The sequence below is a fragment of the Rhodnius prolixus genome, unplaced genomic scaffold, assembly GCF_049639745.1.
Source record: "Rhodnius prolixus isolate KJV_2025 unplaced genomic scaffold, Rpr scaffold_2, whole genome shotgun sequence".
NCBI classification, from domain to species: Eukaryota; Metazoa; Arthropoda; class Insecta; order Hemiptera; family Reduviidae; genus Rhodnius; species Rhodnius prolixus.
The window spans coordinates 56,737,247-56,762,003 of record NW_027411592.1 but is presented as its reverse complement, the minus strand read 5'-3'; the positions used below and the strand labels follow the sequence as shown (position 1 = coordinate 56,762,003).

General features: G+C 32.0%; 1 protein-coding gene and 1 long non-coding RNA gene across 3 annotated transcripts in view; one reads left to right on the top strand and one right to left on the bottom strand.

The window, feature by feature from the left end:
* Window positions 1–778: 778 nt before the first annotated feature.
* LOC141450050 (uncharacterized) lies at window positions 779–14,519 on the bottom strand. 2 transcript variants are annotated; one of them, XR_012455910.1, is made up of 4 exons: window positions 14,187–14,519; window positions 7,490–7,597; window positions 3,092–3,217; window positions 779–1,155 (listed from the first exon to the last, which is right to left on the bottom strand). It is a non-coding gene; the product is annotated as an uncharacterized lncRNA (long non-coding RNA). The 2 variants fall into 2 exon arrangements; XR_012455911.1 differs by lacking the exon at window positions 779–1,155 and adding an exon at window positions 2,085–2,527.
* Window positions 5,251–24,757, top strand: part of LOC141450045 (uncharacterized) — a 47,203-nt gene continuing 27,696 nt past the window's right edge. Inside the window, exon 1 of the mRNA XM_074120058.1 lies at window positions 5,251–5,441. Within this exon, the coding sequence (XP_073976159.1) occupies window positions 5,384–5,441 (58 nt within the window). The 5' untranslated portion in view covers window positions 5,251–5,383. The remainder of the gene's footprint in view (window positions 5,442–24,757) is intronic.

The following is a 24,757-nucleotide window of genomic DNA, read 5'->3' as shown; positions in this document are numbered from 1 at the left end:
CATTACGATTGGAAAATTTCTTTTAGAGTTCCTCTGAGTCCCGAAAAAAAAAAGAAGTTTTTAGAAAATGGGATATGCGTACGAATGTGAACAAAATTTCTTAAAAACTGAAGAGTGCAGGATGCTGAAACTTTATATTTAAAATGGATCATATCAGGAGACCTGACTACAACTTGGCGATCAAAATTGCTCAACTGGATGCCATTTAACTGAATGGATTTATCCCATTTTTGGACATTTTCTTAACAATGGTTTCATTAATTGAGTTTCTTTAAACAATTACAATAATTGTCTGAAAATTTAATTTGAATAATTTTCCCAGAAATATACGATGAAGGGTACTTCTAGAGATGATAGGCACCCTTTTAAAGGACCATCTGAATACGGTTTTGTACCCTAGGAAAGTATGATGGGCCATTTTTCTCTTTTCTTAAGTAACATTTCAGTACAGTAAGCAATTTTTACATGTTTTATGTCTTTGATTATGTTCCAAGTTCTTAGAAAATTGAAAAACTACGCGAAGTATTGTTACACAATGAATTTTTCACATTTTTACTTGAATTAATTTTCTAGAAAAAGTTTCTTATTGGGCTTAAAATGTTCTTATAAGTCAACAAGAATTGAGCTAGAGAATGTCTGGTAAGAGTTAGCACCAGATTTTAAATTATAACTAAGCAAAATTAGAAAACATGATCAGAAATCATGGTTTTTTCAAAAATAATATTAAGCGAAGAGAGTTAAGAGAGAGAAAATAGTGAAGGGCATTCATTGACTTTGTTTTGAGTTTTCCTTGACCAGCTTTCTTATTTATCAAACGATAAGTTAACTTGCTTCACACCTATTATACAATTTACTTAATTTTTTTTTAAAGAATTAAATTGAATGCTACAACTGTATATAATATATATTTTAGTTATATATGTATAATATAACTTAATCATCTGATACATAATTTCATTATATTTTAGTCCAGTATTTTTAATTTAAGAAAATTTGACAATTTTTTTTTGTCTTCCTGAATAATCACTGCAGTTATATTCCTGTTGTTCCTAGTTAGCGAAATATTGTGATCGCATTAAACCTTTGAAAGTGAGTTTTGCTCCGGACATAATGGTTTTCAGTTTTCCTGATTTTTTTTAGATCAAAGTCTGCACTCTGTAAGAGCAAGATGGTGACAAGTTCATATCCTTGCACAGAGATGTTGCTATTAATGAAATTTTTGTTTTTGTTATGTATCGCGCAATAACGAAATTGTTTTGTCGAATATTTTGTCTTTTCTAGGTTCCTGGGCATCAAGTGAAAAAAGCTAATGAGTTAGAAAAGTTTTGGTTCTATAGAACAGCTAAGCGCCTGTGTTGTCCCAACAGCTATTAGGCTACTAAAATCAAAAAGGAAAAGAATTACAAGATATGAAAGTGGGATGGTGTAAATTTAATTCTTGTACTAGTTGAAGAGATTTATACAGAATGTTGAGCATATAGTTACCCTCGAAAAAATCAAATGGAATATGAAGCTTCTAAGGGATACAATATTACTAATTATTGGACTTACATCAGTGGTTGGTCAGTAATGTGGGACTGAAGAGTGAATAGAATCTGTTGCGACTTCCTTGGGAAATGAGAGTATTTGGAATGGAAGTAATTAAGAGGGACAATTTTATAAACCTGTCTGTGGCCACTTTGTGCCACGAGGTTGGCTGTTTAAAGGTAACCAATAAGAAAACTAGGTAAGAGGAGTTTGATTTTGAAAATTCATTTTTGGGGATTCGCAGGCATTATAGGCTATAAGCCTAAACTCTAAAGAAGTTCCACTTCATAATGAAGGATTTCATCTCTTATATTTAATCTTAAGGGGCTTAAAAAGCCCCCTTTAGATAAGGATAACTAAACATTATCCTTTAAAAGAACACTGTCTTGCTACTTAAAATTATTCGGAAACTAATAGTAGGCAATTTTTCAGTTAGAACTTTAAATAAAAGTAAAGTAAAATTATGCGACTATTTTATTAGGCGAACTTTGAGAGTCTATCCACCAAATTAGTCGTCATTGACGTAACATATCCCAAGGCTAACTTGGGAGACAGCATAATGTTTGGGGTCACTGAATTCAAACAATTTTTTTCGTTATTGTATTTTGCTGATACTAAGTCGAATAATATAGACTTGTTTTACGATGTTCTGTTCTCAGACCAGGATATATTTTAGTCATACAATTAGAGCTGTATTACGATCATTTTTCTTTAATTTTTTGTCAAGTTTTTCTTTCTTTGACATAACATAAAAAGGTGATACATCAATTTCATTATTCTATAAATAAATTAATCACCTAAAAAACTTGCAAAAAAAGTACCATTTTTATTCATAATCCAGTAATTCTTATAATTGTTACCAAATTAACCATTTTTTACTTTCTCTTAGTGTACTAAGTAAGAAGAGAAGATAGTGAGGGAATTTTGATTTGGAGTTTCTCCACGAAATATCCATCTTGATGTCCCCTGAGTCCACAAAAATCGTTTTTACAAATTAAACCTAAATTAAAATGAAACTTAAAATAGTTAATTTCAAAATTAATTTTTAAATATTAGTTTTTGTTTAGTTATTAGTATTATTCCTAGAGAGGATGCAATATAATTTCTCTAATAAAGTTTGGGAGAAAATAGGTCAATCGGAAGTTACACTTTTTCTAAATAGATTTTTCCGTTTTTTAAGATTTTCTGAAAAACGGCTCCTACAATTTTCTTTAAACTGCCTGTGCTAATGGCTTATATATGGAACTATAAATACCTTAAAACCTCGAAAAGAATATTGTGAATACTCAATTACAAAAATTTGGCATGATCGCAGTAAGAAAAAAAGGTATATTATCAACTACAAATAATAAATACACTAGAATTAGATTCATAAAGCAACAATAATAAATAAGATCTAAATTTTACGCTTGAAAACAAAGGAGAATTGTTACAGACTCCGTTAATTGAAAATAATGATTAAATGAAGCTTTACGAAAGCTATATTGAACTTGAAGTCCAGCAATTACTTAATTGGTTTTCTAAAGATATAAGCCTTTGATAAAATTCTATTTTTCTTACTCACTTTTGTTGTTGCTTTTTCACCAGAAATGGATTTGAAGCGCATCGAAAATTCTCTCTTGATATACACCAAGTGCATAATAAAAAGTGGTTAGTATAATAAATCAAAACTCTGGATGTATCTCTCATCCTGCAATTTTAATGATTAACTTCAATAAAGATTTATTATAATGAAGAGACTTTTGAAAGATGCAGTCACTTTCCTTAAAATTTAAATTAAATGTAAAATATTTGTATTCAAAAGCGAAGAAATGTTAAAAAGAAATCTTTTAAGAGATACACCTGAAGTTATTTTTGTTGTATTTCCGCCAAACACTGGAAGTAACAAGCTTACCTCACTTCACCGCTGTACCTGGAGGCTCTTTGATCTAGTTTATGAATAAAAACAGGAGCTTAAATTTGTTCCTTTGATTCAAATCATATTATCAGAGTAATACATTGCTAGCATTCAGGAGTACTTAGTTTATTTTATCTAATGTCTCTTTAAATAATATATTTCGTGTATTTTAAATTTTGTTTGCAATTTTAATTTATATAGTTTTCAACTTTTGATGATTGGAATACAAATTATATAAATAAAATTGAAATTAAAGTCATAGGGCTTCTTCATAAGAGTGTCCTACTCGATAATCATTGGAAAACTACAGAACAGTGTAAATGACATTAATAAGTTCTATTTTAATGGGATCCCTAATATTCGATGATGGATAAAGTGGATCGGCAAAGTTCAACTTTTCTTTGTTTAGAACATTTGTATAGATGTCTGCAAAAATGTTTGTTTTTCAATGTGAAATTTGGTAATGAAGAAACATAGTCTAGCTAATGTGTTTTTGAATATGTTATTCGTAAACTTTAAACTAGAAGTTAAAATTTATTGTTTGTTTAATCAAATTAATGCTTAGTCAAAGAGATATGACATTTTTAATTAAACAAAAAGGATTGAAATGTATTCACTCAGATACATTGTAAACAGCCGAGTATGGAAACTTATTGTGAGTAATATGCCAAGTAAAGATTGTGGACTAGCCACTTTTATTAGCATCTCTTTGTATCCCAGACTAGCAAGACGAAAAACGTTTACACTATCTCCCCCAAACACTCAATATAATGCGAGCCTGCAGAGGTAGTTGATGTGTGCAACTATTTGGGTTTAGCGTACCCACAGGCGAACTCGAGCTCATCACCATACACACACACACACACACATATATATTTATTTTCTACACGTACACACATCTTACAGATTTACAGACGCCCGAATTATAAGCACAGTCACTGACACTTTAGCGAACCAAAATAGGTCTTTTATTGGTGGTAGTAGATTTGGCTTATAGCCACTTTCTTTACGTCAATCAAATCTAATGAAGTTGAAGTCATCTGGACTTGTTCTACAAGGAACTAGGAATTAGGATCCCTTGAGTAGGTTTACCGCAAAGTTTTTCTATTTTTTTCATCTGTTTCGTAATACTAAAGTTGTTAAGAGTCAAAAGTGTGATTGGATTGCCATTCTCTTTCCTATTATTCTTGTATTTTCTTCAAAATAGTTCGATGTCTGCCGATATTCGTGGCATTGCAGTTTTTATTCTAAATTTAAATGTTTGAATGAGGTTCATGATTTTTATTACCTTTTATTGAGCATTTTCTACGGTAAAATTAGTCTTTTAGTTTCTAAAAAATTTTCCGACTGATTTCAAAAGATTTTTTTTGGAGTCGTCATGTTTTTAAGAAGGCTTGCGTCCAGTAAAACCAAGTTCTAAATAGGAAAATTAAAAAGTTCATCAAGCAAGTAACCCATATGGAAATTAATTATGTTTAAAATCAATATTACAGCCGAAATGAAGATTCAAGGACACTTTTACTATTCCTTAATTTTATTTTGATATTTAAAAATAATGGGGAAAAATATAGAGAGTACCAAAAAAAACCCTCTGAGGGGGAAAAAATGCTGCAATTTTCCAATTAAATGGGTAATAAGATTGAATACCCAATGTGAATGTAGAAATTTAATTATGCATTGCCTACGTCTGGGTTGGTCTGTACTTTATGAATGAAATTTGAAAGACTGGGAGACTTCACAAAGACCATTCCCCCCCACCACTCTACTCATGGCTAGAGAAGGAGGAATGGTTAAACAGAGCGCTCCTAGTGTACCACGAATCAACCATAAACATGTATTGATTCCTCCAGCTCTTTATTCACCGTGTTAGGATGGTATCTCAGCTCAAAATGTGTTGCGGCTCTTGTGAATAGCGCGGTACTTTACCCGCTTTTAGTTTTTTTCTATTAAAATTAAAGTATGTTCACTTTGTATTTGATACTTTTAGTTTTTTCACCTTCATTACTGGCCCAGCCAGGTAAGTTTTATAGTTAATCATATAATAATTATTTGTGTTCTACATTTGTTTTTTACAAATACGCATTTATAAAATTTATAAAAAAAAAATAATTCACCATTTTCTCAATATGTGCGCGTGTAGACGCAAGATAGCTGACCCGCTTTTCAGTAGGAAAACATACCTTTAACTTAGTGTTATAAATTGGTTTATTTTTAATAACATTTTATTTATTTTTATTTTATCTATTTATTTGCTACTGATAATACAATAGAAAATATCTATTGACGTACAGTATTGAAAATCTTGTTCTAATATTGAAGTATGAATGAACCATATGTCTCATATTCATAATAATCCTGTTGCATATATTCTATTATTCATCTTAAAATTTCGTATATTGCCTTTTTACGTAAATGTTTTAAAAAAAGAACTTTAATAACACCTGAATGTTTTTTTCTTTCCTCTTCAGTTTATAAATTTAGATATTTTTATTTATGTTCAAACCATATTTTTTAGAAGTTATCAAGCCTAGTCAACTGTACCGCTGTTTCCTTTTGCTGATAACATTTTTTTTTCTGAGATAGAAGTACGAAATAAAGCAAAACTATTTATTTATTTATTAAATTTAATAATTATAAAAAAAATTTTGGCAAAACTTTTCTTGACTAAATCTAGTCGCAATTTATGTAAATTTTCTTTTGAACTTATAATCTTACACATGTCCATTTTAATATAAATGATTAAAAAAAAAAAAAATTCCACGGCAGTAGCACTTGCGATCAAGCGTGTTTCTTTTCCAAATTTTAATTTTGTATTAAACTATACGTTTCCCCAGAACCGCCTTGAGAAATGGATTTACCTGAGAATATTAGAAGTAAAAGTCATTGACCTACAAACTACCGAATATCATTGGAACAATTTTTGGGAAAATTGGCTAAAAACCATAAAATTAGATCCGTGAAGTGGTATAAACGTTCAAATGTTTTGTTTTATTAATTTAGAATTTAATTGCATATTTACTATCAATATAATATAGGTAAATGGGCCGCTAACAGTATACTTAAATGATATTTTATAAGGACACTTAATCCCAAGAACTGTCTTAACAACACTTTTATATTACTTTTGAGAGTTACCCTTTTGAGTAACTTCTCTAGCGTATTTACGAGCTACTTAGGTGACCCGAAGTTAAAAAAAAAAAAACGAGGATTTTGACCGAATGACCTTATAGGCCAAGCGATAAGCAGTTTATGACCTATCCACCTGTAAGCGTGATGCTTATTTAATCACGGTAGCTGAGCGGTTAGAGGCGAGGCCCCCCGCAATGCTGGTGTATATTATATATTATGTGCTGTTAGGTTTGATTCCTGAACTAGATCATGGATTTTAAATTGTTCAATATGAGAAATATATAGTAAAGTATGTTTGCTAGCCGCCTCCGTCTCCACGACATCTTATTTGGTAAGTTGTATGTATGTAAAGCGAGCTTCAAAAAATGGATATTACTTTGCTTTAACTAATTTTTATTTTTTCACTCAGTTACTTGGTTTCATAGTGTGATGGGTTACCAGCATTGTTTGGGTACCAGATTTGATGTTGCATCTAGAGTAACTTCTAACATATCTTGAAGTTTTTCATGTAGAAAAGTCTCTTGGGTCACAATTTAGTCTATTTTCCAGTAAAAGAGTATTTAAGTGGGTTCCCACTGAAGGGACTGTTGCACGGAATGTGGATTATACAAAACAATCAAAATAGTAATTGATACCATTTCGTGTAAAGTGTGAGCCTCAGAAGCCCATAGAATCCTAGCTGAAATTGTGGATCTACGGCAACCATTATGTAACACTCTGGTGCAAAAACAGTGTGGTCACTACTTAATCTTCTGGTTACAAGTCCCTGCTCCGCTAGACATTGTGAGGGAAGCATTTCTTCTCGGAAAAGAGTCCATCGTACAAAGTTTGGTGAATGGATGCAATTTTCTTGCTTAGTAATTATTATACTATTGTCAAAAAATTACGTTGATTAGATTTTCTTTATACTTCCAAGGTGATTATTGCGTTCATTACCTGTTTCTTAAAACACTCAAAAGTATGGCGGAATACTCAGTCGTAGGTTGACGTCTATTCCGGAAACTCCGTTGGTATCCTCTTGATTCATGTACAGCATTATCATTACTGAAATCATAAACCCAAATATCAGCACTGGATGTAAAACACGTCCTAAATTGAAGTCTTAACAACTCGCTGAAATTCTGATAGTAGTAAAAGAAACCATTTTAGGAAAAAATGGTTTAAAATTCAAGACAAATTTAAATAAAAACACTTGGTATTTTTCGAACGTTTTCAGCGGGCAGAAATTGAGTTTGAATGAAATGTTAGATACTTACTGATTTTTGTATCTTTTGTCGTTTTTTTTATCAACCCTTATACTTCACTGTTTAAGTTTTTTGTTAAGGTTGACACCAGACTTATTACTTCTTTCTTTAGAGTAAAAGAGAGAAAAGTAATGAATTTACCACTGTATAAATTTGTTACTTAAGTTTGAAAAGTTGATAAAAAAAGTTGTAAGGTTGAAAAAGGATTCAAATTGAAAACTCCCAAGAGAAGTATATAAAGGATGGTGCAGGGATTAGGGAAATGTGTTTTTAGGGATTAACGGCAGTACTGCCTCATGTACTCTGTTCCACTTAGTTTTCTCTTCTCAGTGCTATTTCTCTTTTTAAATCAAATCTTTCTCTGCTTAACATTTTGTCGAGAAGTGTAATACTTTTTACTTTATTTCAGCTTCCATTTTAACTTACACTCGGTGAATATTTAATTCTTTATCAAGTTTTAGTAGCGTAAGCGCCTTGTAATTTTAGCTGCAATAAGTGATACAATTAAGCATAATGATATCATTCTTGAAAGGCTAGGTTTAACTATAAATTGTTAGTAGCCGAGCGGTTAAGAGACTAGACCGGCAAAGCTAAGATGTATTTGTGGTAGTGGGTTCGATTCCCGGTCTAGACCATGGATTTTATTTAATGGTTAATATGAAAAATTTATAGTAAAGTTTATTTGTTACTAGCTTCCGTCCATGACACCAAATTTGGTTGTAAAAATGTTAGGCATTACTTTACTTTCTATTTATCTATCACCAAGTCTACGGCCAGAGAGCATTCAACGATGTGCGGGTAGTCCATGGCCCCGCATAGTCCAAAAAGTTGAGATAAATAATTTTATTGATAACGCATTATTCTAAACAAACTTTATCACATTTGGAGTGTTTTTATCTTTAAACTTATTTTTCGTATTATGATGTGTGCTTATTTTCCTTTCTATGTTTATGCTAGTAGTCTGCTCCATTCAGCTTACAAGCTGTAAGATCCAGTAATCTCATTACAATCTCTCTCCTCAAGGCTCTTCTGTTCGTTTCTTCAGTTAGTTCCTTCCGATCACTGTACTACAACGTATTCTTCCATGTATCGTATGTTCTCTCTTAGCGTCCACCTGGTGTCGTCCATTTATTCAACGTACCTAAACTATTTTAACTTTTTGCGGATAATGAGATCATTCAAACTGCTTTGAATATCTTCTCCTTTTTTTATTTCCTTATAAAGACATATCTTAAGTTATGTGCCCTGTTTTTTTTCTGGTTTTCCGCAAGCAAAATTTCAGAAATCCAACTCAGAGAGCATTTATGGATCTTAATTTATGTCCTCAGAGTATACTGAAAGGGATCTCTATTTGTGTATCCATTCAATAGAGTTGCTTTGGTCCCAAATGGAGAGCGCTTTTATGGCTTTTTTACTTTTAAAATTTTTGAAAGTGTACTTAATTGCCTATTTTTTTTTTAAGGCGGGCTTTACGTCCAACTATCTAATTAGGTGTCTTGGACGCGGGCGACTAGCAAACATACTTTACTGTAAATTTCTTTTTATTAACCATTAAATAAAATCCAAGGCCTAGACACCGGGAATCGAACCCACTAAACCAACAATACATCTTAGCATTGCGGGTCTAGTCTCTTAACCGCTCGGCTACCGTGGTGCCTGACAGTGTAGTTTATTTCTGTTTTTACGTTGAGGCACACTCTTTCTCCAAAGCTTAAGAGTCCCTACCCACTTTTCCCCCTTTACTCTGCTCATCGTGCTTAAGTTGCGGCGGCACTGACTTACCATGTCAGAGGCCATTGGGTACTTGTGGTATTTAATAAGAACGCTCGTATAACCCACCGTGTCCACCCTCGCATACCCTTGTAATGCCGCCTCATCGAGCCAGGAACCTCTTATTTATATTCCTCGTGTAAGTACATAATAAAATATTCAATCGTGTCGTTGTAAACACATCAATTTTTTAATAAGTATTTTTCTCCCCCTTTACGTCAAATAATGCTAAAGATCATTTTGCTAACTTATGTACAGAAACATATTTGCTATTTGAACAAACTTTTATTATTATACACTTAGCATTGCCGCAAAAATATCATTCTAACTTCCAACAGTCACGTAGTTCTAGTTTGTGTGTCTTTTTCATGGGTAAGTCATAACCATTTACTCGAATAGGGGAGTAATTAATTTTGCCACGAATATTTTTAAAGAAATCATCTCGGCTAACACTCAAGCGAAATATTCAATTTTTAAATTCTTTGCAATCGTTTTTTTAGTTATGGTTAGATCTAAACCACCGATGTGTAGTAACATTCAAACGCAGTCCATTTTGTAAAATCCCATTTTTTGTTTTGGAACTCAGGGTACCTCAAAAGGATGTATTATCCGTTGAAAATTCAAATTAGAATACAGTTACAATCTTTTTTTTTACAAAGTGTAAGAGAAAGGAAAACACAAAAAAAAAATAGTGATTTATCCTTTTCATTATTAAGGTGAAAAGTTGTAAAATTCATTACAAAATGTCCTTGGACCAAGTTAGAAATAGTCTAGGGCATTAAAAAAATCGAATATGTCCACAGAATGGTGAAGCGGTGCTTTTGCCTAAATATTTTTCTAAATTTAATTAAATTTACCGCCCTATAAAAGTAGTTTATTTTCACTTTACCATCAAGATTAAGTTTAGTACTTTAACTGGTATAAAAATGTCCAATCCTAACAAAGTACCTAGTTTTTTTCCCCATGTTAATGGAACTTTTACTTTAAATTTATAGTTTTTTTTTGCATTAAGTTAACAAGCGACTGTCAAACCTGTCACCTACAGGATTTATTATTTTATTGAGTAGAGGATGTTTTTAGTTTACAATGAAAATTTATGTTAGATTTTTTTTTAAAAAGTTCTATCGGATAATCTATACTGTTCTTGTCATCATCAAATTCAACATCAGATGTTGAAGCGCTTTAATTTAAATAAAAATCATAATAAATTAATAATAATAATAAAGTGCCTTTATTAGAACTTTTACAGAATTACATATTTTGTATTATTAATTCGTAACAGACAAATACTCATGGTTGAAGAACCGTCTGAGGGTTGTCCCTACTTATTTTTACCCTTCTACATGATGAAAGCACAATGAATGAACAATTAAATAAATATAACAAAACAAAGAAAAACAGAAACAATAAAAGAAAATACAGAAAACAAAATATTCTTAAATACAGTACACGACATATAATAAATAATAATCAAAATTAAGGCCACTTAATATTTCACTTATTTACTGGATAGGGATTCAGACACATTTAGGTGGTAAAGATACACTTAATAAAAGATAAAACAGTTTAATAATTAAATTCTTTCACCAGTTCGTATCTACCAGCTCGTATATGCCCATGCCGCTTTACAATAGTTTACCAAGCTTTTCCAACACTTGCCATTTAAATAGTCCATAAACTCCAGCTCATTTAAACAATCTTTCTTAAAATATATGGACCTAAACTCTCTTAATATTGGGCATACCGCTATAAAGTGAAATACGCTTACTTCTCTGTTTTCTAAATTACACAGAGAACATAACTTGTTTTCCTTGTTGAATACGTATTTATTGAGATATAGCGATTCTCCCCTAACTTTAATTATCCACCCAATGGAGCGAGCATCCAAGTTATTGCAATGTACTAAATTGGGTTATGGGTCCAACGTTTTATAAAGTATGTGATGCTGACTTTTTATGGCTAAAAGCTTGTATTTATTAAGTAGGCCATTCTTGATACTTATGTTAAAGTTGATGAAATCAGTGAACGAGATATTATAGGTATCACAGAGTTTTTACCCAATCCTTATACAGAAACAATTTTCTCGCAATGAACACTTTCATCAAAATATTTGGGTATCGATGTGCCGGTAGGGTAAGACATCTCTTTACATATTTAACATGCAATTTTACTGTATATAGGAATGTGGGCAGTACATTGGTTTCGAGATATAGCACAAAGTCAGGTGTATTATGCGGTAGGTTAAACGTTTTTTTGACAAAAGAACTTAAGAAGAATCTCCACTTGATTATAAATCATAATAAATTACTGGAGACTTAAGGTTTTAGTATCATAAAAAAAAATGAAGCTATTGCAATTGCCAGTAAATAAACAGTTTAGTTTCAATTATATTTTAGTAAATATGAACTTTGTTGTTTTACTTGCATAACCTCAAAAAACGTGTGAAAATGAATTGGAACGTAAAGGAAATCAATTCAAGCATCTAAAAGCTATTGATATACGAAATGGTGAGGCAAGTTTACAATTTATCGTAGTAAAATCGGGAAAAAGTATAAATGAAGAATAATCAAATTGTAAGAGAAGAAAATGAAAATTAAGTAGCACTTACAAATGAACTTTGAGAGTATAAGGGCAAAACAACTTTAAAACTTTTGGTCTTACTAGATTTGATGAACTGAAGTGGAAATTGGCTAATGGATTACATGAATATTGTAGGATAAGAGAGGTTACATTACTGAAGAATGAAAACAGTAAAGATACAGCCCGAGATTGATTGGTACCCAACGGACTCAGAAGGTAATTACAAACTTGTTGAGGCTCCTCTGAACACGAGGATAATGAATGTTCTCAGCGTAACGAATAGTTATACAGGCTACAGTTTTGCCTTTTGTAAACTAAGTAGGTTGTAACTTCAACTAACTCTAAAAGCACTGCGTGAATGTTTAACGTGTTGTGGGGGGTCAGTGTGTAGATTAGATTTTATGGACTCCTATATAAGCCAGCACGACCTATGGAGTCCATTGTGGGTGCTTTAATTACAACACCCACACTATGGACTTTCTGTCTAATTAGTCTTTAAAAGGTAAAGCAGGATAGGAGGCTTCTGGGTGGCTTTGAAGGAACCGTTCTCTTCGTAGAGTCAACAACAAAATCCTGTTGCTCTAACTCCTAATTGTGAAACACGAAGTTATTATGGATATTTATGAATGTTTTACAACTAGTCTACGAAGGGATCGAAGTTAGCACCAAATTCACTGTATAATAATAAAAAAAAAATCGATTAGAATCTTTTGCACGCAACTGAGTCTGCATTCTAAAACGATCTTTAATTACCACACGTAAAATACATTGGTTCTTGTCCGCCATATTGGTTGGCCATTTACAGTGGTGACATAAAAATTCTGCCCAAGTTTAATCCAAGAACGGAGCCAGTTATTATTTCCGTGGCAGTTATGAACAGTAATCAAAGTTCAGAGTACTCCATTATTTTTAAGCAACAACTGAAACGGAAGCACCCAGAAGTAAGCAAAACACAGCATGTTCAATGTGGAATGTACGAAGGAAGGCAGGATAATTTATTTTAGAAAATAATGCTGAATGATATTCAACATGGTCAAAACAGCTGTTCCGCCCAAAATTTGTAAATTAATTAAATTGGTCTAGGTTGAATTTAAGCCTAAGGCTGAAACTCACTCCTGAAAAAAAAAAGCATTTGGATATCAGAATTACACCCAGATTCGTGTGTGTCTTTCTAGCGTGAATTCGGCGATGCACAAATTGCGCCGTAGTTTTCAACATGCAAACATACGGCACGTAAAATATTAATTATCATGAGCAATTATTAATTTAGACCAGGTTTAACTTTGTATTCTTTTTTTATTAATTTAAAAACCCTTGATTACTCTTCTTCTTCTTTATTTACTTAGTATCCAGTCCATAATAACATTAAATAAATACTTTACAAAATAGAATGTACATAAGTAATAAACAGTATGGTCAGAATGGTGGAGCTTGATCTTATAGCATAGAAGTAAGTAATAAATTAATACAAATAATTGATATTTAATACAAGAAAACTGTAGTTTCGTTTCACAATAAAAAAATAAATAGTAAATAAAACAAATATCTTCGAAGAACTACTAAAAATTAAGTCAAAAGCTTTATTAAAAATTTGATTAATTCTAAATTAAAAAGATAGCTTGATTTAAAATAACGTAATGAACGAAAAAACAAGAATAAAGCTCTGAAGAAGAAGTATCCTAAATCTAGAAGTACCGATGAGGAAATACTTTTGAAACTTTGATAACATTGCGGTGCTTTTTTGTACTAGAATAGAAATAAGTAAAAAAGAAAAGGGTCCCCCCGCGCAAAAAAAAAGTTATTGAAGTGAAATTATGACCTAGGCCAGGGGTCGGCAACCTATTTTAGGAAGAGAGCCGTTTCTCCTAAAATAATTTTAATAAATCTTACCAAGAACCGCAAGGATGATAATGTAAACAACTCTGTAGACCATTTGTACTCACAAATTATTATTTTATGATATTCAATACCATTTAAACGTTTTATATATTTATTTTCACATATTGCAAAGTAAATAAACAAATAAATAATAACTAAACCTGTGTTTGAATGAAAATGGCGGCAGTCCTATATACTCGTATGTGTATGTACATACATAACTTTGAGAAGATAAGTCGCTTCTAACTCTTTTACTTGAAACAACAAACTATACGTCACAGCCAAAACACTGGTGAAGACGCCAAATTGTCTTGCGTCGAAAGCGAATTAAAACGTACATAGAAACATCCGACGACGGCGCCAATCGAGAGCTTCCGACGGACTGACTACAGTAACGACGCGTGTCACAGGGGAGGGGTGCGGTGATAAGCGAGTACAAGTGGCTGAGAGATAGAATCGGTGCCTAATCCTCGTTAATCGATTCAGAACGATTTTTAAATGTTTTTCTTTTTTTTATATATAAAATAAATAATATTTGCGTATGGAACTAAAGAGCCGCATGTGGCTCGCGAGCCGTAGGTTGCCGACACCTGACCTAGGAGAAAACAAAGGAAAAACTTAATTTAATTTTCATACAGTTCACAATATTACAGGCAAGAACTTTTTAATTAAAAGGCATACACCTAAAACGGCTTCGAAATTAAGGCCTAAAAAAGCTATATTCCTACGGTGCAGGTAATAATGAACCATCACCAAACTTTTCCCCTAGGATTTTTTTTTTGTATCAAATCTCTATTTTCCTATTTTCTGCTCCAGGTGTAAACAAAGGTTTTGTTAAAAAAAAAAAAAAAAAAAAAGTTAGCATTGTAGATTCATTTTTATGAAAACATTTGGATGAATTCTAAAAACTGAAATGCTGTAAAACTTCTATCTCTGGAATAGCGGACACATCAAAGAATCATTTGTCATTGTTCAGGCAAAAATATAAATGGAAAACTTTTTTGGGAAGGGAAATGATGAGTAATTTCTCATCAAGAAAGTTATGATGATAAGGAATTGTGGAAAATGGAAAATTATCAACAGTGTGTCAGGTAATGTTGGCGTCAGATGCTTTCAATGAGCGCTATCTATCGGAGCAGATCTCTTGCTCGCTTCTCTTTACCCAGAGTTTAAAATGATTTCAAGTTTTTTTCCTTTAAAAAGTGAAACGTGATGTTAAAATTAGCTAATATTGCAATGACAGACCGATAGCAAACAAAACTAAGTTTTTAAATAACAAAAATAGAAGCTTATTGACTAGACGAAGTTTACTGAATAAACTTTTGAATTAGTTTGCAGTGCCTCCTTGATAATTGCTTGTATAGCACTACCTTTTTTTTTAGTTGACTTCTTCTTTCTTCCGAGTTTGAAGGTGGCTTCCTCAATTGTGATCTTCTAACTTCTTGAAATTTTGTAGAAACAGACTTTTCTTCTATAGAACTTCAAGATTAGCTGTAGTACTCAAGCTGGGGCAAACTATATCCATTTCTCACAGGTGGCTGCTATTATTTATTTTATTTGTTTACATTCTTGCGAGGCCTGGGTTGTACTTGTTCTCAAGAAGGTTAACTGGGGAATTGTAAACTAGTTTAAGTTTTAGAAATTTATTTGCAGGAAGCTTTTATTTATTCTGCCTTGAATTAGTTTGCTTTCTTTTTAATGGAAAATAGTGGTTCAGTTGTAGTAGTTGTCACCAATCTCCTCAGTCACCCTAAGTGAGCTTAAGTCTGACCTCAATTCAGGCAATGATTCACAGCAAAGTTTTCCAAATAAGTGAGCTTGAAAATCAAAATTGATTAAAAGTTAACTAATGATACTTTTGGTCACAAATTAATGCAAAGGTAAATTACTAGATTTGTATAAATCTTTGTATTTTTTAGTTATACAGTAATGAAGCTTACAACGTAGCTAATAATGGTCATTATATTCTGCATCTAATAGCCAAGTTTAGAGCTTTTGTGAAAAAAAATAATTACAGCAGGTTAACCGCTATTAAATAGAGTATTTTCTGCATTATAATTTAGAGAACACGTAACAGTAAACAATAAATGGCCCTAGAGCTATTTTGAAAATATTTATTATTTTTGTTTTTTAATATTTAAGGCTAATTGTTGGATTTTATCGCAAAGAAATACGAGCCTACAGCGCCTAGTAATAGGCAGAAAAAGTGTAAAGTCAAGATAACCTACTAACTAACTTTAAGCAGAATTTTTCAAAATAGAAGAAAAATAACTTGTAAAAAAAGCAGAGCTTATTTAATAAGCTTCCCAAGCTTAATTTTACTCGTCGCCTTCTTATTCTACTCCAGATAACTCCGCCTTTTTTAAGCAAATATTATGGCTAAATCAGGTGAACTGATCTGCTCTGCTGAAATTCTTTTTCTACTTAATATTTTGCAAAGTATTCATTTATTTTTTATGCCTTTCATTTCATTTTCTTTTCACTGCCTGTTTTTCCAGCCTTTACTTGCATTTTCTTGAAACTCGATTTTCATAATAACTTGGAAATTTATAGAGAACCATAATGGAAAATATTTCTTTTCAGCTGAATAGGCCAGCAAATTTTCAAAGAAGGGGCAGTCATCTGAATATTTTTATAAAGGAATCAGACTGAGTGATTGTCCCAGCATCATCACAAATAATTTTGTTTGAAGTCTAGATAGAATGAATTAGTTCAAGTGAAAAATCAAATGTCAAATTCTCTTCGGGCGAATGTTGCTTTTTTGGACTCTACAATTTTCTAAAATGAAGCCGCATCTTCAAAGAGTTTCTCTGACGGTCACCACTGGAAAACATCCATTTCACTGAAGTTATTGAAGCCTAATAAAGGAAATTCCTAATACCTTTTTTTTGTTTTTGTTTTCAGGCGATTGGAACAAACATATTTGATCGTACCGAACGCTTTTCTTTATTTTCTTAATTTTCTTTAGCTACCCAAGAGTATTCACAAACTTGATGAATTTTTCTTGTGTATAAGAGACTTCATGAAGATCTATTTTGGATCCTTTGAAGATCAGTTGTGACAAAGAAAAAAAAATTTGCTCCTGGCCTAATAACAGCCTATTTTAGTCGACCTATAACACTCAGCCAACTTACAAAGAGCAGAGAGCAAAGAGAAAAGAAAAAAAAAAAAATGGTTTTTCAACGTATTTAGCTAGATTTAGCTGGGCTCATAAAAAAAAAAAAGTCCAGCTTCATTCATTGATCTTGCTGAAGAGAACTTTATTTACAAACTTTTAGAGTTTTTCAACTTCGCCAAAACAAGTTTCCAGACTTTTAAAGAAAAGTGACTTTTTTTTTTTGTTGTTGTGATTATGTTTACCTTACCAAGTTGCGTTCTAAATACATACCTTTCTCATCAATATCTGTGTTACATTGAAGGCTAACCGCTTGTTTAGGTTATTTGCTGCAGATTCTTTATTACCGCTCGTTTGAAATTATTTTGTTCTTTTACATTATATTTATATTTTGAATTAATATTTGAAATAGTCTATGCTTGGTTTTGCCTTGGAGTATTCCTTTGCCTTGGAACTTAGATTATTAGAAAGATTATTTTAAGAAGAGAGCTTATCTGAAAATGAAGCAAGATTGTTTACAGAAGTACACTTGAAAGCTGCTCCAGGCTTAGATAACATTTCTACAAGGTGTAAAAAAAAAATCTTGGCGTTTAGTATGGAACAGTCCTTTAGTCAAGTTTTGACTGTATTTGTTGATTTAAAAAATAATAAATAATTACTTAACTCATTCTTTAATTCAATGTGATGCACTCTATGGCCTTTTAGCTTAACTAAAAGATGAAAAATCAATAGCTACCAAGATAAAGTCAAACCATTTTTTTAAAATGTAGTTTGTCTATTTAAATATTCGTAATAAATATTGTCTATTACAATGAAACATTTCTTTTTTCTTGAATGAATATGAATATCAAAGAAAAGTTTAGTTTTTCTACTTTTATGGTTGTAACCTAGAGAGGAAAATTCTTATAAATTATTCCTATGTAGGCGTTGTTATATTTATTTATTAAACATGGTGGAAAAAGGTTTAAAGAGTATATAAATTTGAAATGTGTAAACAAATGTTGCTTTATAAGGCCTTTTCCCATTTATAAAATGGTTAAAAATAACGATGACCTGTCAGACTAATAAATCCATACTATTTTAGAATCTTAGATTAGTTCTAATTGCTCAAAGGTTACCTTCTTGCTTCAACATGAATAAGAAATTAAAAAACCCTCACTGAAGTGGCACTTCATAAGAATGATAAGTCTAAAGCATTTTTTTCCCCGAAAACTTACAAACAAAAGTTACATTCTGCTTTACAAGTGTTAGAATTTAAATTCAAAGAAACCTGACAAGAGAGCTTTCCGAGTAAATGAAAGGGGTCACTTCCAATCAGCAAGTTTCTTTAGTCAAAATTTCAGCTATTTATTCAGCTATTTTTTTTGTATTATGTAAGTGCTAAATCTATAGAATGCCCTAAAAACAAAGTCTCAGAGCATTTAGAATGGCACAACTCCGACAGTTGTCATCGAAAATACTGAAAAAATAGATTTGATGGATTGTTTTTGAGCAAAACCTTGTTGTACCATTGGTCAAGCACTTTGATAAGACCCCTACAAACTACAATCAACATTTAATTGGGAAACATTTCAAACTAATACTGATAATAAGACTTATCTCCAACTATAGTTTGAACTAAGCCTTCCCAATGCTTACCGCTTCCAATTATACTAATCTAAAATCCCCCGACTGTACTAGATAAAGGAAATTCTATTCCAGCCATTTCACCCATGCCGCAACCCACTGATCATCTATCGCTACTGCTGAAAATATAAGGCGTGGCCAAAAGCGAAACTTCTATTAGAGACCATCTACTTCAATAATGCAGATATGTAGTCAAAAAAGGCTGTCTAATGAGTGTGTACTTCGTACAAGTGTCACTTGAGTGTGCTTGTTGGATCTTTGCGACTAGTTTTATTTGTAGTATTGTTTTGAATAAATATGCATAAGGTGGGAGGAAGACCAGGAGATGGATAAAAGAGGAATGTGGATGTAAGAAAAGAGTTTAGGCGTACACAAATCAATGATGTAGAGCAGCGGTTCCCGATCTTTTTTTCATTTGTGTACCCCTTTACCTGAGTGTGTATATAAATAAATAATCGTATTCTTGATTTTACGTATTGTAACTATAAATTAACAGCAAAACTATCTGTATATTATGTGTCTTGTTCCTATTAAAAAAATCATCTATGAATAGGTAACCATTTCAAACCAATAACTATTGCAGGGGTCGTAAATTGAAAGAGCAAAGCGTCAATAAAGGAGAAGTAAATTATATGCGGGCCATGTGTAATATTAGTCAAAACTAAAGCGACATTTTTTCGAATTTTTATATCTTACGCCATAATAACTTCTTTTTTTTTTTGCGTACCCCTAAACAATCTTTCACGTACCCCAGGTTGGGAACCGCTGATGTAGAGTATTAAAGAGAACAAACTATCAACAGAGGTTGTATTAATGCCTCTGAAAATGAGGAGAACATAAAGGAAAAGAGCTTTGATTTCTGAGAGAATCAGGAAAAGAGGTACGCTAAGAGCTAAGTGATGAGAGGAGGAAATAAATGCAGAAAAGAGGGCTAGATCGTGAATACATTAGAAAACATTATGAACTGCGAGAAAAAGAGTAAATGCTTGTATACTTCATGCTTATAAATGTGTATTGGCTTTTTTTTTTCCATGTCTCACAAAATTTTATGAAAGGTGCAAGATTCTATTAGATTTTGTGATTATATTTTGAACTTTTATTACTTTTCTATAGATATAAAACTCTTTTCACAAAACAAAGTTCTTTTTTTTTGAAAAAGAAGTAGAATGATAAAGAAAAAAGGGAAATAAAAGAAAGAAGAGAGAAAAAAAAATGAGAAAAAAAGAGTTATGGATGAAATTGTGGCTGTAGTGGTTTTGAATGTGTGCTACATCCCCCCATTGGGAGGGGGAAAAAACCCCCCTCTTGTAGCCCGTAAAGTGGCCCTGAGTCCTAATATCATTTCCCAGGTGTGTGTGTGTGTGTGTGTGTGGCTGCTATCCAACTTCATTTCACCTCCGTAACTATCATTATTATATTTCCCCACTAACTCTGGACACGGGATACCCGCCTATAAAACTGTGGACTTTTATTATCGCTACGTTAATAATCACATCACATTGCGTCGCATATATGTGAAAGGTCACATGCTGTCCAATCTTTTAGGTTATTATAGTAGTTACTCATTTATTATGGTACTTTGAATTTTTTTTTTTTTTAATTGGTTCAATTCAATGAAAATAAAATTTTAATTTAAGTGAAATAATCATGATCAAGTTTGTTTCTAAAATTTGCCGGACTTGGGGGGGGGGATAAAAAAACGAGGGCCTCTGAAATTTATCAACTTGTGAATGTTGTGAATCTTTAATTAATTGGATTGAATTGAGAAAAAAAAATATATCTTGGACACACTGGAGGCTGTGCTGCATTTAAAGCCAAAAAATAGTGTCAGAAAATCAACATCAGAATCTATATGAATTGTGTGTAACTTACTGAGTGCTATTTGTATGTGGTTAGACTGGGATACCCTGTAGGTACGCAAAGTTGGCTGAAGAAGTGGCTAATTCTAGTTCTCCCTCCTAAAGGGATACAACGAGTATAATACAAAGTTTTTAGCAAATACCATCTGACGTTTAAAATTACTAAAATCCATTTTCAGTTTCGTTTAACTGGAACAGTTATCATATTCAGTTCAATATTAATTAATAGCATAAAATGTGTAATTAATTCGAAAGAGAGAAAGAAAGAAAAGAAAGAAAGAAACTTTTATTTTGTCCTGGGACAATATCCCTTAAGGACAACAAACAAAATTTAAATTACAAAATTAATTACAATAAGTTCTCTATAAGTAAAAGCAATATAAAAGTAAAATTATTATAACAAAAATTACATTGAAATGCACTTAATTTATAGATATAAAACTAAATAATAAATTCTCTAATGAGATGCGTCTTCTATGAAGGACCGCATTAAGAAATCATACAATGCATTTTTAAATGAAGCTATTGTACTTTTATGAATTAATGTAAGAGGTAAAGAATTCCAGAAAAGAGAAGATTGCACAAGAAATGAATTTTTATAGGTAACTGTTCGATATGGAGAAATATAAAATTTGAAATTAGCAGTTCTGGTATTTTTTAAATCTAATTGGGCCTTCCTAATAAACAGATTAAATAAATATTCAGGACGTTTATTTTTTAGAAGCATAAACAGAAACCTTCCCAATAAATACTTCCTTCTATACTTGACATTCAGCCAATTAAGAAAAATAAAATGAGGAGTAATATGCTCATCTCTTCTTACATTTAGAATAAAACGAACACAGGAATTTATTGACCTTTGTAATTTTATGTTCAATTCAGCTGTTAAATCATTGTACACTAGCGAACAGTAATCTAAATGCGGAAATATAAGTGTAGTAATCAGCTGTTTTCTTAGCGAAATAGGCAGAATATTCCTATTGTATTTAAGCTGGCACAAAGTTTTAGAAATTTTGTTAGATATGTCACCAACATGATTATTCCATGATAGAGTACTAGTAATAGTGACACCCAAACATTTGGCAGAATCAACATAAGGAATAGAAGCCTGATCTATTGTTATTTTTGAAATAGAACTCATATCAATATCGTTGACATATCTGGCACTTCCAACAATCATGGCTTTGGTTTTAGATACATTAAACTCAATACAATTTTGTTTCACCCATTCATTAATTGAATAAACATCGGAATTGACTTGGGCTATACCCTGTTCTAATTCAGAGAGAGAGAGAGAGAAATGGATACATTTTAGATGGATCAAATTTCAGTTTAGTTCAGTTGATCATTGAATGTTCATATTTTTAGGGAAAATGAAAATCTGATTGGTTCAGAAGACAGTGTATCTCAATTGTTTAAACTTTTAAATAATTATTTTGAGCAAAAAAGTTGTGCTTTGCATTAGTAAGTTAAATTTTTTTGCGACAGTTAGGGTTTTCTTGTTCCTTATTGTATTATTAATATTTAAATTCCAAAAATCTGTTGATGTTTGATTTTTGATAAGTTTTAGACTATTTTCCTTACTTTTGGCACTTCAGTTTGTGCTTTGGGGATTATACTTGCACTTTGGTTTTCTTGTATCATACATGTTTTCAGCATGATGTGAGATCATAACTAATATTCTAAATTAAAGGCCCCTCCCAAAAAAGAAGATTTCTTTTTTCTTTAAAAATAATTAAAATTCATTTCATTATTTTTTTTTTTAATCATTTTTATTCTTATGATTTTTAGTTAGTTACAAGTTAAAACTTTGTACTAAATTAACATGTATTTAGTTTAATTTACTAATGTTTGATCTTGGATAACATTTTAGGTTATAAGTGTGATGAGATCACATCACCTTCGTGTTGTTTAAAAAAATACAAATAAAACGTTGGACCCATTTTCGTGAAAATCGCAAAAAAAAGAAAAGAAATAGTGAAAAACTGTTCAGTAAAGCGGCATTTTCATTTAATTGATTTTATTTTAAAGGTGATTGTCCCCCATGGTGATATCTAAATTCAATACTGTACTTACAGTTGTTTGTAATTTTTCGTTTTGAGTTTAATGTCACTCATTACCCATCTCACTTTGTAAATAGCAATTTTTTTTTATTCAAAACATTTCTTGCTTCACTCCCTCTTACAAGATGTAAGAAAGATTAAAAACAAGTTCAATGTGAGCAAAAAGTAATAGTAACAAGCTTAGAGTTCTGTTTAAAGTTAAAATAATTAGGAGATTTAACACGATTTTTAGAACTTTCTCTGAAAAAATACTTCAGAGAAAGTAAAACAATTTATTACGGATAAGAGAAAGTGAACAAAAAAGAAAAAAATAGCGTAAATTAATGTGACCTACTTTATCACAGAATGGAAGGCAAAAAGCGACGTGATTTTAATATTTATAAGCAATGGGTTTTTAAAATCACATTCATGTGATGTATCACGAAGTATTTATTCTCTTCACATGTCAAATCATCAGAATAAATCACTTGACGATTCTTGATTACAATGAACAAAGCAAACACATAAATGGTCGATTTAAATATGTTTTATGGAACAGCTATTCTAAGTTTTAGATGGGAATTGTCTATAAACAAGGAAGTTATATGTTTCAGTCTTCCAAGTAGAAGTAGGGAAACCTTTATCTATATGGTACTTTTGGAGGGAACGAGGTGGTTCCTTAACTTGCAGAACTAAGTACCAATCAGCACACATAGTTAATGTACTTCACGGCACGAGCTTCCACTCAAGTTTCTGATAAGTATTAGGATTCTATTTGAAATAAGTAAAGATAGATTTAAATTCAATTTTAGAACACAATTTGTCACTTTCAATCTCTTAATTACTGTAAGGGAAGTCATGTAATCGTTTCTCATCAAAACATTTAGTTCTTAAAATTTATTTTTTTGCAAACCTAATATTAAGCCAAAACTTAATAACGGTATAAACACAATCAACCCGCATCATTAGTGTGGGAACACCTGGATTTTTTTGCACTTGTCTCTGGAAGTCAATTATAAATTAGCAAGATAATGAAGTTATTGCCCTTTGGGGGTTTTTAAAACTGAGTTTATGCATTAAACGCGTTTATCAGAACGTTATACGAGGGGGTACCCAAAAAAAAACCGGAATTATTTTTTAAAAGCTATTTATTTACAAATTTTTTACAGAACAACCTTATCCCCTTCAAAATACTCTCCATTACAACTAATACATTTGTCCCACCGGTGCTTCCACTGTTCGAAACATTTTTTGTAGTCATCTTTAGAAATGGCTGACAGCTCCTTCTTCGTTTTTTTCTTGACCTCTTCAATGTTGTCAAATCGGTGACCTTTCATGCCCTTTTTCATTCGTGGAAATAAGAAAAAGTCGCACGGAGCCAGGTCAGGCGAGTAAGGTGCGTGGGGCAGCGGAACCATGCCATTTTTAGCCAAAAACTGTGTAACAGAGATGGCTGTGTGTGCAGGTGCATTGTCGTGGTGGAAGAACCAGTCTCCTGTTTGCCACAAATCGGGTCTTTTTTGGCGAACACTATTGCGCAATCTTTTCAAAACTTCCAAATACAAGGTTTGATTGACGGTCTGACCTGGGGGGGGGGGACAAACTCTGAATGGACTACGCCTTTGGCATCAAAAAAGCAAATCAGCATTGTTTGATGTTTGACTTGACTTGACGACATTTTTTTGGTCGGGGTGAAGATGACGTCTTCCATTGGCTCGACTGTTGCTTTGTTTCTGGGTCATAACCATAGCACCATGACTCATCACCAGTAATGACCTTTGACAGAAAGTCTGGATCAGTTTCAAGCTGTTGTTTCAAAGCACGACATGTTTCAACTCGATGTTCTTTTTGATTGTCAGTCAGAACTCGAGGAACAAACTTGGCAGCAACCCTGTTCATCCCCAAATCTTCCGTTAAAATTCGCTGAACCGAGCTCCAAGATAACCCACTACTCTCTGACAGTTGATCAATTGTCTGTCGACGGTCTGTGAACACCAGCTCTCGAATTTTTTCAACATTTTCGTCGATTCGGGCAGTTGATGGACGTCCAGAACGAGGTTTGTCATCAATCGACATGTCGCCATTTTTAA